The 17,270-nt window shown below is 42.6% G+C and overlaps 1 protein-coding gene across 1 annotated transcript in view; it reads left to right on the forward strand.

Annotated features, from left to right (window-relative positions):
* LOC126950294 (S-adenosyl-L-methionine-dependent tRNA 4-demethylwyosine synthase TYW1) overlaps positions 1-17,270 on the forward strand; it is a 252,429-nt gene that overhangs the window by 114,405 nt on the left and 120,754 nt on the right. The window contains exon 13 of the mRNA XM_050783563.1: positions 17,106-17,241. Coding sequence (XP_050639520.1) covers positions 17,106-17,241 — 136 coding nt within the window. The remainder of the gene's footprint in view (positions 1-17,105; positions 17,242-17,270) is intronic.

The raw sequence follows: 17,270 nt of genomic DNA on the forward strand, positions 1-17,270 counted from the left end.
GCTATCAGGGTGGGGCCCCATGAGGTTATCAGGGTGGGACCCCATGAGGCTATTTCCCGGAATTGTCTTTCTGTTTGGGTTCTGGGAACATCGGGGGGCTATCCGTGGCCATCTGGGGTTTAAGTTTCATGATGGCCAAGCTTTCTAAATTTTATGAGGCTTAGGAATTATGAGGCCTAGTTTCAGATGGTCAAAGGCATCTCCTGGGGCCTCTGGGGAAATGACCTGTTTTTGTGTCATACTGGGACTAGGCACATGCTGTAGCACCAAAAGTATTATTCAGTTTTACTCGTCTGTTATTTATTGGTGTTTTCCCCCATTAGACTGCAAGTTCCTTGAGGTCAAGACCTCTGCTTATGTATCTTGGTGCCATTTTTTGCCTGGTGCACTGTAGGTGCTCAGTACATGGGTAGTGAAATATTGGGGAAACAGGAAAAAAAAAACCATCTTTTTGAATTCAAGTTTGTTTCCTAAACACTGGCCAATAAAGTAAGGTTGTAAGAATTAAAGAAAGAAGAGAGAAACACGAAGGGCGGCTTAACAGTTAACAGGTTTATTTTGAACCTGGGAGGGACTTCTCACTGAGCTAGGTCAGAAGCCACACTGTTACAGACTAAGAGTTTTGAAGGATTCAGGGTGCGAGAGTTTATCAGAGGCCTGGACTGCTTCTGTGCCTCTTTGTTGTGCTTATCTGGGAGGGAGAGGTGTGTGTCTGTTCCCATACCTCTTTCTGCAGCTGCAGGCATACCCTCGAGTCAGCTTTTAGCTTCCCTACCTTACTGCACCTGAAGGGAAAGGAACGTGCTTATTAAGGCCCACTCTTTTACTGGGGCCCAGTGTATGAGGGTGAAGTTTGGCAGTTACCCAAGAGACTTTCCCCCCACCTCCCTCTGTGCCCCAGGGATCTTATCTGTTTTTACTGTCTGCTGTTTCTGGCTGCTTCTAGTTGGAAGTGATTTCCTTGAAATGCCTGAAGCTAGAAAGGGAGCTGGAACTTAAAGTGGGAGGGTTTGTCTGACATGACGGTGCTCCTGCTCTGTCAAAGATGTGACAAAAAGGTGAAAATATTTGCAAAAAATGGAGACCATGGTTATTTCTAGAAAGATTGATCACATACACTCACACACACACAGTCAGCTTGAAATATTTATTTATTTATTTTTGAGACAAAGTCTAGCTTTGTCGCCCAGGCTGGAGTGCAGAGGCACAATCTTGGCTCACTGCAACCTCCGCCTCCCAGGTTCAAGCGATTCTCCTGCCTCAGTCATCTCAGTAGCTGGGACTACCGGCGCATGCTACCTCACCTAAGAGACGGGGTTTCACCATGTTGGTCAGGCTGGTCTCAAACTCCTGACCTCAAGTGATACACCCACCTCGGCCTCCCAAAATGCTGGGATTACAGGTGTGAACCACCAAACCTAGCCTGAAATGTAATGTCATAGGAAATCGAAGAGTTGATTAAAATTATTAGCTACCAGGCAATAATATGAAAATCAGTGTATTATCATAAAGATAGCTAAGCTATTACTTTTTGAAGCTGTATAAAAAGGTGAAGTTAAAAAGTTTTTAAGAAGTCAATGTGTCTATTTTACATAGGGTTGCTGTTTCTGTTTTTAAACTTTAGTTGGGTTTTAAATCCCTGAATTTTCACATGGCTCATGCGGGGGACATTGGGATAGAGTGATGTTTGGGGTATATGCATAAAAAAAGGGAGTCTGTCTTAAATTAAAGGCATACATCCCTCAAAAAGAATGGAATCTGTTAGTGGTAGGATGTAGTACTTTTTTGCAAAATGATAACCAGAGAAAATTCATTGTTTGATCATGAATGGAATTGTCTGTGAATGCCATCATGGATTGAGGAAAATTATAGAGTATGATATAAGATATTTACCCGAAAACATCCAGCAAAATGTTGGGCACATTTGGTAGATGTTGTTGAGTCTCTCTTTCCCTCTCTTGCTGGTGAGTCTTCTCAGGCCTGCAGAGGGATCATGGAATGCCACAAGATGTTCATACTAGCCTCGATTGCCATCTTCAACAAACAAAAGAGATAGGACGGCATATGATTCCAAAGAAATATTTCGTCATTTACTAAACCTGACTGGCAAATGAGGAGGGAGACAAAAAGGAAGAAGTGAGGTGGCAGGATTGGGGTAATAGGAAGAGTAGCAGACTTCTCCGATCCTGAAAATGAGAGTTTAAAAAGTGGATGGGTTTACTCTATCAGGAATCATCAAGAAAGAAAGAACGAATGCTTAGGAAATAGAGGTTGCGCTTTTGGATTTTTTTTTTTTTTTTGAAATGGAGTCTCATTGTGTTGCCCAGGTTAGAGTGCAGTGGCACGATCTCGGCTCACTGCAAGCTCTGCCTCCAGGGTTCAAGTGATTCTCTTGCCTCAGCCTCCCAAGTAGCTGGGACTACAGGCACCCGCTACCATGCCCAGCTAATTTTTTGTATTTTTAGTAGAGACGGGGGTTTCACTGTGTTAGCCAGGATGGTCTCGATCTCCTGACCTCGTGATCTGCCTGCCTCAGCCTCCCAAAGTGCTGGAATTACAGGTGTGAGCCACTGCGCACAGTCACGCTTTTGGATTTTTTCTTTTTTTTTTTTTTTTTTGAGACAGAGTCTCGCTCTGTCGCCCAGGCTGGAGTGCAGTGGCCGGATCTCAGCTCACTGCAAGCTCCGCCTCCCGGGTTTACGCCATTCTCCTGGCTCAGCCTCCCGAGTAGCTGGGACTACAGGCGCCCACCACCTCGCTTGGCTAGTTTTTTGTATTTTTTAGTAGAGACGGGGTTTCACTGGGTTAGCCAGGATGGTCTCGATCTCCTGACCTCGTGATCTGCCCGCCTCGGCCTCCCAAAGTGCTGGGATTACAGGCTTGAGCCACCGCGCCTGGCCTACACTTTTGGATTTTTAAAGCATCCTTGAAGCTCCTATTACGAAGGGTGCTGTGCTTCAGGGAGCAGGCATGCAAACTGTGTTGCATCTTTTAGGGTATGTCCTTCCCTGACATAATAGGGAATATGCAGAAAGTAGCCATTCTAGATTCAGATCTCAAAAAGTGGGCATATCTTTGTTATCCATTGAAATACCCATCTCGAAAGAGAAGAACAAAAGCAAGTCTGAGGTCTACAGATTACTGCTAGGATATGGGAATAATTTCTGATAATGCGAGTCTGGTATACATGGTTTGAGGACATAATCTTTCAGCTTACCTTTTTCTGAAACAGAGCAGTCCTCTTGGCTTGGGAATAATGTATGTCCAAATGTTAGGAGGTCCTAAGTATAAGACGACCCTCCTACCCCCACATTTCCCAATGAAAGATTTGAATTATCTAGAAAAAACTTCAAAAACAGAATGATGAGAATTGCCATGCTAGATACTATGATGTGTCATAAAACCACAAGTTTCAAATACTCTGGACTGTAGAGTAGTGAAACAAGATAGTCTTCAGATAGCCTTTACTTTTAAAGTAATACTTTCAGGACTTGAGGCCTCTCTGAATTAAAGTAAGGATGCTCCCTGCCAACCCCCATATCCCAAGAGAAAACAGAAAGAAAAAGTTTTCTAAGAGGAGATAATCTTACTTATTTCTGTGAATAGGAGGAATCAAAATACCAGTTGTCTCTGGTGTCTTAGTTTCTTGCAGAAAAATAAGGCTGTAGATTAACTAATAGAACACAGAGGCCATGTATTTTGGAAGTTTCCTTTAATGTCGATAATGCTAATTCTATACAGCAAGTCAGCTCATACAGTTCAGCTATTTGCTGAGCCTCTTGCAGCCATTTCATCTTTGAGCACACTGTAAGAATTAAAGAAAGAGGAGAGAAACAAGAAGGGCAGCTTGACAGTCGGTAGGTTTATTTTAAACCTGGGAGGGACTTTTGACCTTACACACACACTAGGAAGTAATACTGTTCTCTGGGTGGTTTGGTGGCCTATTTATTTTTTATTTTTTTAATTAGAATTTTTTTTTTCTAAGTAACTGCAATACCACCTGTACTCTGGTATCTTTTGAGGGGAATCTAGACTTTGTCAATTGTCTGTATTATATTCAGACTAGTGGGCTTTTTCGGGGTACTAAACCTTTCCCTAAAAGGGTTTCAGTCTTCCTTCCAGCTCCAAAGCATATGACTGTGTATTAGTCTGTTCTCGCATTGCTATAAGGAACTAACTGAGACTGGGTAATTTGTGAAGAAAAGAGGTTTGTTTAATTGACTCACAGTTCTGCGAGTTGTACCGGAAGCATGGCAAGGGAGGCCTCAGGAAACTTACAAACATGGCGGAAGGCAAAGGGGAAAGCAGGCACATCTTCACACAGCAGGAGGAAGAGAATGAAGGGGAAAGAGAAGTGTTACACACTTTTAAACAACCAGATCTTGTGAGAACTCACTCATTATCACAAGAACAGCAAGGGGGAAGTCCCCATCACCCAACCACCTCCCACCAGGCCCCTCCTCCAATATTGAGGGTTACGAATTCAACATGAGATTTGAGTGGGGACAGACAGAGCCTAATTATATCAGACTCTTTACTGACAGTTCTGTCCCTGAGAGTAGTTTTCACAATGAGTGGTCCTCCAGGAGTTTTGGGAGAGCCAGATATTGGTTGTGGTTGCTGTATAGAAGCAAACACCTTAGGCAAATGAGAAAGTTTTTGCTCTCTGAGTAGCTTTATGCTTTTGTTTGTCAGAGGTTAATAAAAGTGACAAGAATGTGTAACACACTTCGTGTTAATAGGCCTGGTGGTGATTAGACAAGAAAAAAGCCATTTCTTGATAGGAAAGTACTGATATATTTTAACATGTGTCAGTTCTCTTTTGCTGCAATCACTCACCTCAAACTAACAAACAATCATTTATTTAGCTCATAACTCTGCAGATCAACCTGGAAGTCTTTTGCTGGTCTCAGTGTTGTTCACTGGGTGGATCTGCCAGGGCTGGCTGATTGACGATGGGCTGGCCTGGGACCCAGGGGCTGCTATTCACGTGGCTTCTCATCCCCCAGCAGCTGTGCCACACTTTATCACAGCGTGGCCGGGTTTCAAAGAGCAGTGAGTGGGGCAAGCTCCAATGCACGAGCATCTTTCAAGCCTTTGCTTGTATCACATTTGCTCACTTCCCACGGACCAAAGCAAGTCACGCGGCAGAGCTTCAAGTCAATGAGAAGGCACTCAGATCTACAGGGCAGGGGCACTTGGGTACTGGGACAGGAGGAGTCGATGGCCATATTTGCAGTCTACATACAGCACAACAGACCACACTTGTCAAGGAGTATAACCTTGAACTTACTGGGGCTCAGTATTCTTCAGGAACTCAGTTGATGATTATAATTATGTGAATAGCCCAGATGATATACAATCAGTTTTCTTCTTAAGCCCAGAGGTCTCAAACCCTCAGTTGATAAGAAGTAGGTTTTGCTTTTCCTACACCTATTTACCACTTTTTTTTTTTTTTGGAGCCAACATTGAAAAATCAAGAGGTTTTACATAAAATCTGGACTTTTGACTTTGAAAAGATGATCTGGCAAAAGTTGTCAAGAGCCAAGGAGTAGTTATCTTTTCCAGGAAGCCCTGTGGTTTTGTTTCCCATACTCCTCCCGTCTTGCTGTTTCTTCAGCCCTGAGGCTGAGTGTCATCTGCCACTTGTCAGAGGAATTGCACGGTTGATTTTCTTATAGCAGAGAAATTCCTGTCACGATTTCTAAAAAAGTGAAATAGTGAAAGGAAGACTGAGAGGCCACATAGTCCCAGAAAAATGGAAGAAAGCATATCACTTTAAGGAGAGAGTATTCTTGTGTGTTTCATAGGCAATCTGCATTTTGATGCACAAAGAACGTTTGAGTGAGGAGAGAATATTCTTTTTTTTTTATTTTTATTTTTTGGAGACGGAGTTTCGCCCTTGTTGCCCAGGCTGAAGTACAATGGTGCGATCTCGGCTTACCACATCCTCCACTTCCCGGGTTCAAGTGGTTCTCCTGCCTCAGCCTTCCGAGTAACTGGGATTACAGGCATTTGCTACCAAGCCCAGCTGATTTTGTATTTTTAGTAGAAACGGGGTTTCTCCATGTTGGTCAGGCTGGTCTCAAACACCCGACTTCAGGTGATCTGCCCACCTTGGCCTCCCAAAGTGCTGGGATTAGAGGCGTGAGCCACTGCACCTGGCTGGAGAGACTATTCTTGTGTATTTCATATGCAGTCTGCATTTCGGTGCACAAAGCACTTTTGAGTAAGGAGAGAATATTCATGTGTGTTTCATATGCAATCTGCATTTTGATACACAAAGAATTTTTTTCCCTCTTAAAAGTGACTTGCTCGACTCACATTATTTCGTTGGTCCCTGTAGACATGTGAGTTTAGAACTTTGTTCCAGGGCACAGTACCATCTGTACATTCAGCTTTGCAGTCAGAGAGGTTCATCATAGCTGATGTTACTGCTGCCATAGAAGACTCCATGGAATCATTTCTTATACATCGCTCCACGTGGTGATGCTGACGACACCTTGGTAAAAGCAGATCTCTGTATGGCATCGCGTTGTAAGGCAAGGAAGTTGTTGAGGAGGATGTTGTGCAACACTGAACAGCTTCTTCCCTCTGAGGAACCTCAGAGAACTGGTTTGTTCTTACCTTGTGGACATTTGAATCCTGTAACAGTGTCTCCCACTTCATGAGTGTGCCAGAGTTCAGAGTCAAATCTGTAGTCATTTGTAGACTCACGAACTCCTCGCTTCATATTTAGTCCACGTTAATTGTTTTGTATCATAATCATCTATTTTATATTATTTTAAAATTTACTTTAGAATCTCATAGCTCTTTTTTGGTGAGTACTGTAAATCTAAAGCTTTTTAGCTGCTGGCAGGTTTATCATAAGAAGACAGAGCTGTGCTCAGCATTTAACTATGACATGATTAACTTCTCAGACTCACCTCCTGCTTCCAAATTTCATCCCTGTGTACGTTTACTTTCGAACACCTTTTTCTTGAAACTGTAGGAACTTTATTCTCTTTTCTCTGCTGCTTCTGTGTTTCTGTTATTTTGTTTGCTTTGTGTTTTGTTTTCTTTAGTTTTTGCTGAGGCATTCACCGCATCTTTTAGAGAACCTCCATAAACTGGATGTCTCTTTGCATATTAGGTGCATAGTATATGTTTGAAGAGATGAGTGAAGTTTAATAAACGTGCAGTTTTCTTGTATGTGTTAGCTCAAAATGGTTCCAGAAAACAGCTACAATGAAATGAAGATTGAATACCGCCTGATTCTTTCAATAGAAGTTTCTTTCAATAGAAGTAAATACTGCCTGAGTCTTTCAATGGAAGTTCCCCGCCCCCAGCCTATCTTGTTTGCACTAAACATATGAAGTTTAAAATCTAATTTTCTCTCCTGTCTTTGAATTTGTGGAATACTTTTCTGAAACATGCCTGTCTGCATGGGCTAAAGAGAGAGAGAGAGAAAGTGCAGAGAGGTGGCAAAAAGCTTTGGCTCTGTCTGGAAAAGATCTAGATTTGAATCTTGACTGGATCTCCTAGTGTCTTTCTGACATTGGAGGATAACTTTTCAGTGCCCGCTTTCCACATTTGTAAAATGATGATAATAATAATGACTACCTTATGGTGGCATTGCGAGTATGTGAGATAAGACATGAAACACAGAAGTTTCACCTGTGGAAAGGCAGGCTAAGTAATGTTGGTCAAAATATACTTTAAGGCAAAACCCATTAATTACTTGAGGTAAGATTGACTTTTTTTTTTTTTCCTTCAGAGACAAAGTCTCATTATATTGGCTAGGCTGGTCTTGAACTCCTGCGCTCAAGTGATCCTTCCACCCTGGCCTCCCAAAGTGCTGGGATTACAGGTGGGAGCCACCATGACTGGCCAAGATGGACTTTTTTTTTTTTTTTTTTTTTAAGATGGAGTCTCGTTCTCTCTCCCATGCTGAGTGCAGTGGTACAATCTCAGCTCACTGCAACCTCCACCTCCCAGGTTCAAGCAATTCTCGTGCCTCAGCCTCCCGAGTATCTGGGATTACAGGCATGCACCACCATGCCCAGCTAATTTTTGTATTTTTAGTAGAGACGGTTTCACCATGTTGGCCAGGCTGGTCTCAAATGCCTGACTTCAAGTGACCTGCCTACCTTGGCCTCCCAGAGTGCTGGGATCACAGGAATGAGCTACTGCACCTGGACAAGATGGACATTTCTTAATAATAAAACGTTAAACCCACCAGAAACATAAAATCATATAACAACTCAAACTTTTTAACACTGAATAATATAGTCTCAACATTGACAGACTACAAAGGGGGAGAAATAATCGATTTTTAACTGATTTCTCTGAAAGTGATAAATCAAAATTAGTAGGAGTATTGAAGATTTGAGCAATGGAATTAACAGATTTAACCTATATCACAGAAATAGAGCATTCCAACCAGAAACTTTGGAATACAGATTTTTTCTTTTTCTTTTCTTTTTTTTTTTTTTTTTTTTTGAGACAGGGTCTCACCCTGTCACCCAGCCTGGAGTGCAGTGGTGCGATCTCAGCTCACTGCAGCCTCTGCCTCTCGAGTTCAAGTGATTCTCCCACCTCACCATCCCCAGTAGCTGGGACTACTGGCGCACGCCACCACACCGGCTAATTTTTTTATTTTTTGAGGGAAACGGGGTTTCACCATGTTGGCCAGGCTGGTCTTGAACTCCTGACCTCAGCTGATATGCCAGCCTTGGCCTCCCAAAGTGCTGGGATTGTAGACATAAGCCACCATGTCTGGCCTGAATACAGTTTCTTTTCAAGAGCACAGAACTTGTTCACAGAAAAATTACCAAATGGCCATTTGCTGAACATTATAGACATTTCAAAACAGGGTTGAAATTGTATAGAGTGTGATATCTGAACACAATGGAATTAAATACCAGGAGATAATTAGAATATTCTGGAATTTAAGCAACACACTTCTTATTTACTTATGGGTCAAAAAGAAGGTACAGTGGAAATAGAAAATATATTGATGAATGATTGATAGATAAGAAAACAAAATATGTGGGTTGGATGTCAGCAGAAATAGCAAAGCACAGACCTTAAAAATCCTGTTTCTCCATGAAAACAATGAGAATACTGGCAAAAATGGTCACAAGTGACTTTTTCTTACCTGTGGAAATTAACCAAAGGTATGCAACAATGTAAGGAGCATATATTCACAAAAAAATGGCTGCATTTCAGTAAGAAAAATGAGCTTTGTGATGTTAACTTGTTCTATTCCATTCTCACTTTCCCTAGCCTTGAAAACCAGTAGCTTGGCCAGGTGCAGTGGATCAGGCCTGTAATCCCAGCACTTTGGAAGGCTGAGGCAGGCGGATCATTTGAGGTCAGGAGTTCAAGTCCAGCTTAACCTACGTGGTGAAACCCTGTCTCAACTGAAATACAAAAATTTAGCCGGGTGTGGTGGCGGGCACCTGTAAGCCCAGCTACTCGGGAGGCTGAGGCGGGAGAATCACTTGAACTCAGGAGGCAGAAGTTGCAGTGAGCCGAGATCACACCATTGCACTGCAGCCTAGGGGATAGAGCAAGACTCCATTTTAAAAGAAAACAAAAAAGAAAACCAGTAGCTCACAACCACAGTAAAAACCAGTAGCCCGGCAGCTGTGGGAGGGGGCAAAACAGAGTGGGAACTCCTTCAAAGTGTCATTCCTAGGAAATTGTCATTATATATGACTTGTATGGCAAACCTGGAAACTTTCTCTCACAGGGGTTGTCTTTACTTGAAGTGATTCAAGTTTGTCTGGTGCAAAAAGCCTTTGTCTGGATGTTTCTCCTAAACCATTACGGACGATTGTTTAACTTCACAAAGCTGCCTCAAGTGGCATTAACAGCTAGGGCAAACAAGCAGCTCACCAATAAATGTAAAAGGAAAAGCTGGGCCATGAGATGTCATAGAGGACTTTGAAAAGCTCCATCATATTCCTGGGAATCTCCAACACCACTTACACGATCAGGGCTGTAGGCATGCTGGAGAAGAATTGAGAAGGCCCTGTGCCCTTGGTTCTTCCTGAGTAAGCAGGCAGCGAAAACCAAGGCAGAGTTGCAAACTGCCTGCCTGGGTGATGAAGGGAAAATTACAGAGCCCCTCGACAAACGCTAGGAGGCTTACCAGTTGGAAGCATTTAAGGATATTTCTGTCCATTCATAAGCTGACCACTAAGCTAACCAGAGACTTCAGTGGCCAAACACAACAATGAATATTGAATTTGCCAAATTATTTCAGCAACAACAAACAGCAAAAGAGAAAACCAAGAAACAAACAAAACAATATGCCCAAAACCAGGTAACCAACCAAACCAAACAAACCTGGGTTGAGATGTATCTGATTTCCAGAGTTGCCACTAACGTTATTTAAAATAATGGCCAGGCGCTGTGGCTCATGTCTGTCATCTCAGCACTTCGAGAGGCTGGGATGGGAGGATTGTTTGAAGCCAGGAGTTTGAGACTGGCCTGGGCAACATAGTGAGACCCTGTCTCTACCAAAAATTAAAACATTAGCCAAATGTTTTGGTGCATGCCTGTAGTCCCAGCTACTGAGGATGCTGAGTCAGGAGGGTTGCTTGAGCTCAGGAGTTCAAGATTGCAGTGAGCCATGATCGTGCCACTACACTCTAGCCTGGGGGACAGAGTGAGACCTTGTCTCAAAAAATAAACAAATAAAAAGGAAATGTCTAGTGTTTACTTTAAAGAAACCCACAAGATATACAAAGAAACAAGAATGTGGCCTATACACATGAAAGAAAACAGAGAATAGAATCCGTCTACAAGAAGCCTAGATGTTGGACTTACTAGACAAAGATTTGACATTGGCTATTTTAAGTGTGTTCAAAGAACTACAGGAAAGCATATTCTTTTTCTTTTTTTTTTTTTTTTCGACGTGGAGTCTTGCTCTGTCACCCAGGCTAGAGAGCAATGGCGCAATCTTGGCTCACTGCAACCTCCGCCTCCTGGGTTCAAGCAATTCTCCTGTCTCAGCCTCCCAAGTAGCTGGGATTACAGGCATGGGGCACCATGCCTGGCTAATTTTTATATTTTTAGAAGAGACGGGGTTTCACCATGTTGGCCAGGATGGTCTTGAACTCCTGACCTCAAGTGATCCACCCCCCTCGGCCTCCCAAAGTGGTGGGATTACAGGCGTGAGCCACCACGCCTGGCCAGAAAAGCATTTTCAAAGAAACAAAAGTATGAAAATGATGACTCATCAGATAGACTATCACTAAAGTCTCTCAGAGACCCATGGGGCACCTTCAGGCATGCCAACATATTTATAAAGGGAATTCCAGAAGGACAGGAGAGAGAGAAGTGAGAAGAAAGAATATTTGGACAAATAATGACCAAGGACTTCACAAACTAGAATTTGGGAAATTCGCAAATATGTGGAAATTAAACAACACACTGTTAAATAACCAGAATATCAAAGAGAAATCACAAAGTGCGTTCTTTATCTGTAGTTGTTAGAAAATCAAAGAAAAGTCTGGGCGCGGTGGCTCACGCCTGTAATTCCAGCACTTTGGGAGGCCAAGGCAGGCGGATAACCTGAAGTCGGTTCAAGACCAGCCTGGCTAACATGGCAAAATGCTGTTTCTACTAAAAATACAAAAAATTAGCTGGGCGTGGTGGTGGGTGCCTATATTCCCAGCTACTTCGGAGGCTGAGGCAGGAGAATCACTTGAACCTGAGAGGCAGAGGTTGCAGTGGGCCGAGATTGTGCCATTGCACTCCAGCCTGGGTGACAGAGCGAGACTCTGTCTCAAAAAAAAAAAAAAAAAAAAAAAAAAAAAAAGTGCACTCTTTATGTATTGATATGGAATGATTTCTACAAGTTCACAATCTTTTATCCCTTGTGCCCAAAACTGTTTCAGAATTTTAGAAAGACAATACAGTATATCCACTGTATTTTATGGAACATCTCCAGCACCCTAGCGCCACACACATGTAATTAGTTCTACAATAAAGTATGCTTAGTCACAGAAATGGAAAAATTACCCAGGCACCATGGCTTATGCCTGTAATCCCAGCACTTTGGGAGGCCGATGCAGGCAGATCACCTGAGGCCAGGAGTTTAAGACCAGCCTGGCCAACATGGCACAACCCCGTCTCCACTAAAAATACAAAAAGTAGGCAGGTGTGGTGGTCTGTGCCTGTAAAACCAGCTACTGAGGAGGCTGAGGTAGGAGAATCGCTTCAACTCAGGAGGTGGAGGTTGTTGTGAGCTGAGATCGTGCCTCTGCACTCCAGCCTGGGTGACAGAGCAAGACTGTCTTTAAAAAAAAGAAAGAAAAGAAAAATGAAGAATACAAACAGCCTTGTAAGTCAGATTTCACTTTCAACTAAGTTTGTCTCCAAACTTAGAAAAGCAACCTTTTGGTTATTAGAGCTTTTCGGAGTTTTAAATTGTGGTTAAGAGGTTGTTGGATTGGGGATAAGTGGGAGGCACGGGGGAGCCAGATGCAGAACGGTGCGCTGTGCTGGCTTTTTAATCCATCCATCACACTGGAGCCACGTGACTTTCATCAGCACTGATCTGATTGTGTCACTGGCTACATAAAACTTCAGTAAACCAAACCTAACCCTGGCAGGACATGAGAAGTGGCTGCAGGCATCCCCCAATTCCATTTGCCATGTTAGAGCCACGGGGAATAGTTTGTGATTCCTTTATCCTGCGGCAACTCACAGCTGCAGGCCTTTGCATTTCTTCTTTGGACATCCCTGGAAATGATCTCATTCTCTTCCTGATGAACTCTGTGTCCTTCAGAGATCAGCTTTGACTTTGACCTTGTTACATCTTTTGTATGATTTTGCCAAGCAAAATCAACTCACTCCTCCGTTTATTCCCACTGCATTTTCCCCACCTTAGTCATGGCGCTGTGTGATGGGACTCGCATCCATCTTCTGTTCCCTCCAGAATGTAAATATTGAGGGCTGAGCCTCTTGGCCTCAGTGTCCAGTTCATAGACAAATGTTGAGTGAAGTGCATAGGCCCCTGAAAGGAATTAAGTTCAGAATTTCTTCTCAAGGACTTCTTTTTTTGGCTTCTCTTAGGACTTGGCAGTCATAATCTGCATTTCACAGATCATCCGTATTCTCTTGGATTTTTCATTTACGGAATACTGCTTGTTACATGTAACCGCTGTGACTTGAACACTGAGCCACACTGTGGATTTTGCCATAATGGGCAGGGTTAGGAGAAAAGCCCTGGAGTCATCTCTGAACTTGAATCTCCTTAATGCTTACTGTTTTTCTTTTCTTTCTTTCTTTTTTTTTTTTTTTTTTTTTTGAGATGGAGTCCTGCTCTGTTACCCAGGCTGGAGTATAGTGGCGTGATCTCGGCTCACTGCAACCTCTGTCTCCTAGCTTTAAGCGATTCTTGTGCCTCAGCCTCCTGAGCAGCTGGGATTACAGGCGCCCGCCACCATGCCCGGCTAATTTTTGTATTTTTTAGTAGAGATGGGGTTTCACCATGTTGGCCAGGCTGGTCTCAAACTCCTGACCTCAGGTGATCCTCCTGCCTCAGCCTCCCAAAGTATTGGGATTACAGGCATGAGCCACCGCACCCGGCTTGACGCTTATTCTTTATAGATTGTTGCACACGTTACTTAACCTCTTGAACCTCAGCTTCATCGTCTCTAAAGTGGGCATAAGTAGCGACTACGTGGTCGTTTTATTGTGAGGATTCAGTGAACTGATCAAGAAGGATAAAGCACACGGCACAGTGTGCCAGCTTGGTGAGTGCTAAATCATTCTCTCCTTCTCCTTCACCCTCCTCCTCTCTTCCTCCTGAGCTATTTGGCTTGATCTGACAGCCCCAGATTGTCTTAGAGATTTAGGTTTTAATATCATTGCATGTTTGGGTCACTCGGGTTATTTTTTTATCCCAAGGAGGAGCTTCAGAGTCACTGTTTACTTGGATTTCTTACAAACATAATCTCTCTCCTTTTTTTTTTTTTTTTTTTCCTGCAGATATTGTCAGGCCTCATTCTACCTTCCAAGTCTCAGAGCCTTGGAAGGTAGAATGAGGCCTGATAATCTCTACAGAAAGGCAACATGGGAGGGAGATTTTTATGTTCGTCAGCACAGTTTTATATGTGATAATTCTTCACTCAGAGATTTAATATTAAGATAAAGGGTTCTTACAATACTCACATCACGAATCCTTGAGCATTTTTACAGAGGACTGGGCTTAAGGTTGTCTATCTTCGATATTGTCTCTTTTTGGGAGAGCAGAGGATATCCTTTTTAATTACTCCCAGCAGTGCTGTGAGATTCTCAGATGCAGGAATTATTATTATGATGATTTTGATGATGTAAGACTCTTTTGCTTTTTGGGAACATTTGTTATCTCTGTATAGAATAGAGACAGATAAGTGACCCTACTGGGAGCCTCATTGTCTCTTCGAGGTGAATAGAGACCAGTGCTAGGCAGAAACAAGATCCCTAAAGCTCAGAAAATATATATCTCCAAAGGCCTCTTTGCTAATTTTGAGCCCCTTAGAAATGAGCTCTATAATTCCTGGGGACCTTTTCCTCTTCTCCATTCTTCCTCTGCTCCTTGACAAGAGATCTAGAGACTTCCCTGAGTGTAGCATCTCAGACATCTAGTATTGACTAGAATTCCTTAGTGGTAGTGTCAGTGTCCAGGGCTTCCTATTTTGTAAATGATAGAGTTTTGTAAAAGGAGTATGGCCTTTGGAATGTACTGTTTATAAGCTTAAGTAGTTACGGAAGCATAGTAAAAAGGTCAGGGCAGTTCTCATTTTGCATCAGGAAGCTTTTGACAAAGTCCTGTCAGTATCAGATGATGATAGCCAGCAGTAGCCATTAAGACAGTCCTTTTTTTTTTTTTTTTTTTTTAATAAAAGTCCAGTTAAGGAAGCATAGCTTGTCTTTTATTAAAGGGGCACTCAGCAAAGGGGTGATGAGACAGAATGCTGTTATTACTGATGCGTTTGTTTTACATTTTCAGTAATTAATATGCTTTGCTCAGTAGTGACACATTACCTGAACTTTGAAGGATTCCCTTAGTATGTCGGTATTGCAGAGGCATTAAAGCAATGAGAGCCTGCCAGGATCTTAATCACCTCTGTCCTACATTTGGTCAGAGCCTCTCCACTTTTAACAGAAGCAAATAGAAGTCTAGACACTTGTGATTTTTCTATATGTCACTAAGCCACATCATTGTAAGCATCTGTTTGGCCTATATTCCCTTAAAAATTCTGTCTGCTGAAATCAACAATATCTCCTAAAAAGTAGCTTTAATGTCTGCCTGTGTGGCTGGATAAAAAGAAAAATAGGATTCTTGCTCTTCAAGGTCTTACACTCAAAGATTGATAAGGCTGCTACTGATACGTATATAAAGCACATAAACCATTTTAAAGTGGTGAATTGTATGGCATGTGAATGATATTTTCATTTTTTAAAAATGCATGGACTTTGAAACAAAAAATGTATAAAACTTCTAGGTAAAAATGTGGAATAAATTGTAGAACCCTTATAGAAAAAGAATATTGGGAGAATTTGATCAGAAGATTATTAAGGGGGAATTTCTTTCTTCTAGTTCTAAATTTACTGAAGAGAATGAATTATGAGACCCATTTGAAGAGAGAAGGGGAGAGGCTTTAGAAAAAGTACAGTCTAGGCCGGGCACAGTAGCTCACGCCTGTAATCCCAGCACTTTGGGAGGCCAAGGTGGGTGGATCACCTGAGGTCAAGAGTTCAAGACCAGCCTGGCCAACATAGTGAAACCCCGTCTCTACTAAAAATACAAAAATTAGCCGGATGTGGCAGGGTGCGACTGTAATCCCAGCTACTTAGGAGGCTGAGGCAGGAGAATCACTTGAACTCGGGAGACAGAGGTTGCAGTGAGCTGAGATTACACCACTGTACTCTAGCCTGGATGACAGAGTGAGACTCCATCTCACAAAAAAAAAAAAAAAAAAAAAAGAAAAGAAAAAGTATAGTCTAGGTTTAATGTATTACTTGAAAGAAATCTAGTAGGGTCGGGTGCAGTGGCTCACACCTCTAATTCTAACACTCTGGGAGGCTGAGGTGGGTGCATCGCTTGAGCCCAGGAGTTCCAGACTACCCTGGGTAACCTAGTGGGACCCCTGTCTCTACAAAAAAAAATTTAAAAAATTAGCTGGGTGTGGTGGCGCATGCGTGTGGTCCCAGCTACTGGAGACACTGAGATAAGAGCGTCACTTGAGCCTGGGAGGTTGAGACTGTGGTGAGCTGTGATTGCGCCACTTTGCTCCAGCCTGGATGAGAATGAGACCCTGTCTGGGGATTGGGCCAGGGGAAAAAGACCTACTAGAAGAAGGACCTACTAGAAATCTAGTAGGTAGGAAAGAAATTATGAAATGCAGTGAATTTGAGAGAAGTGTAGAATGAATGGTATTCATGGAAACTGATTGTAAAGGCAAGGAAAATAAGAATGCATTTTTTTCTTCTCTTCTTCTGGGCTGTGCTCCTGTGTAAGTATGAGGTTGCTACTGTCCTGGGTCTGCACTACTTAAAGTTCCCCAAATAGGTCCTTGTTTGCCCACCCAAGGCTTGACATGAAACCCATTCCCACTTACAGAAGCATAGGTGTGACTCTATGTCCTTCGAATAAGGCCTGAGCTCTTGGGATTGCTTCTTGTTCCTTAGAAGACTTCCATCAGTGAATTGACGGAGGGAAGTGGCCCAGTAGCACAGACCCCATGTGGCTGGCAGAGTGTGTGGGTGGGGAAGTCAGATCAGAGAACCCCTCTAATTGTGCTGGGCTGATGCTGTCAGACCTGAAGTTAGATCACATTTTGTTTGTTTTCCATTCAAACAGTATTTGAAGAAGGACCAATTGTAAGTAATTCAATATTTTCAATGTATTCGGGATGGTTTCCAGTGATTTAAAAAATAACCAGAGGCCATCCCATTTTGTCACATGATTAAAATGATTAGTTCAGTCTTTTGGGGGAAGTAGAAGTCTCTAGACCCAGTGAAGTGTTTAATCCCCACGTCTATTACAGATTGCAAGTTTTATATCATGGCAAGCCTGATAGAGGAATAATTTTTCTTTCTTTCTTTTTTAAATTACTAAGGAACCTCAAGCCAGTTACTCAGCTGTATGTCAGTGTGGATGCCAGTACCAAAGAGAGCCTGAAGAAAATCGACCGCCCACTCTTCAAGGATTTCTGGCAGAGATTCCTTGACAGTTTAAAAGCCTTGGCAGCCAAGGTAAGAATTATGACATCTTAAAAATAAAT

This window comes from Macaca thibetana, chromosome 3, assembly GCF_024542745.1.
Source record: "Macaca thibetana thibetana isolate TM-01 chromosome 3, ASM2454274v1, whole genome shotgun sequence".
Taxonomy (NCBI): domain Eukaryota; kingdom Metazoa; phylum Chordata; class Mammalia; order Primates; family Cercopithecidae; genus Macaca; species Macaca thibetana.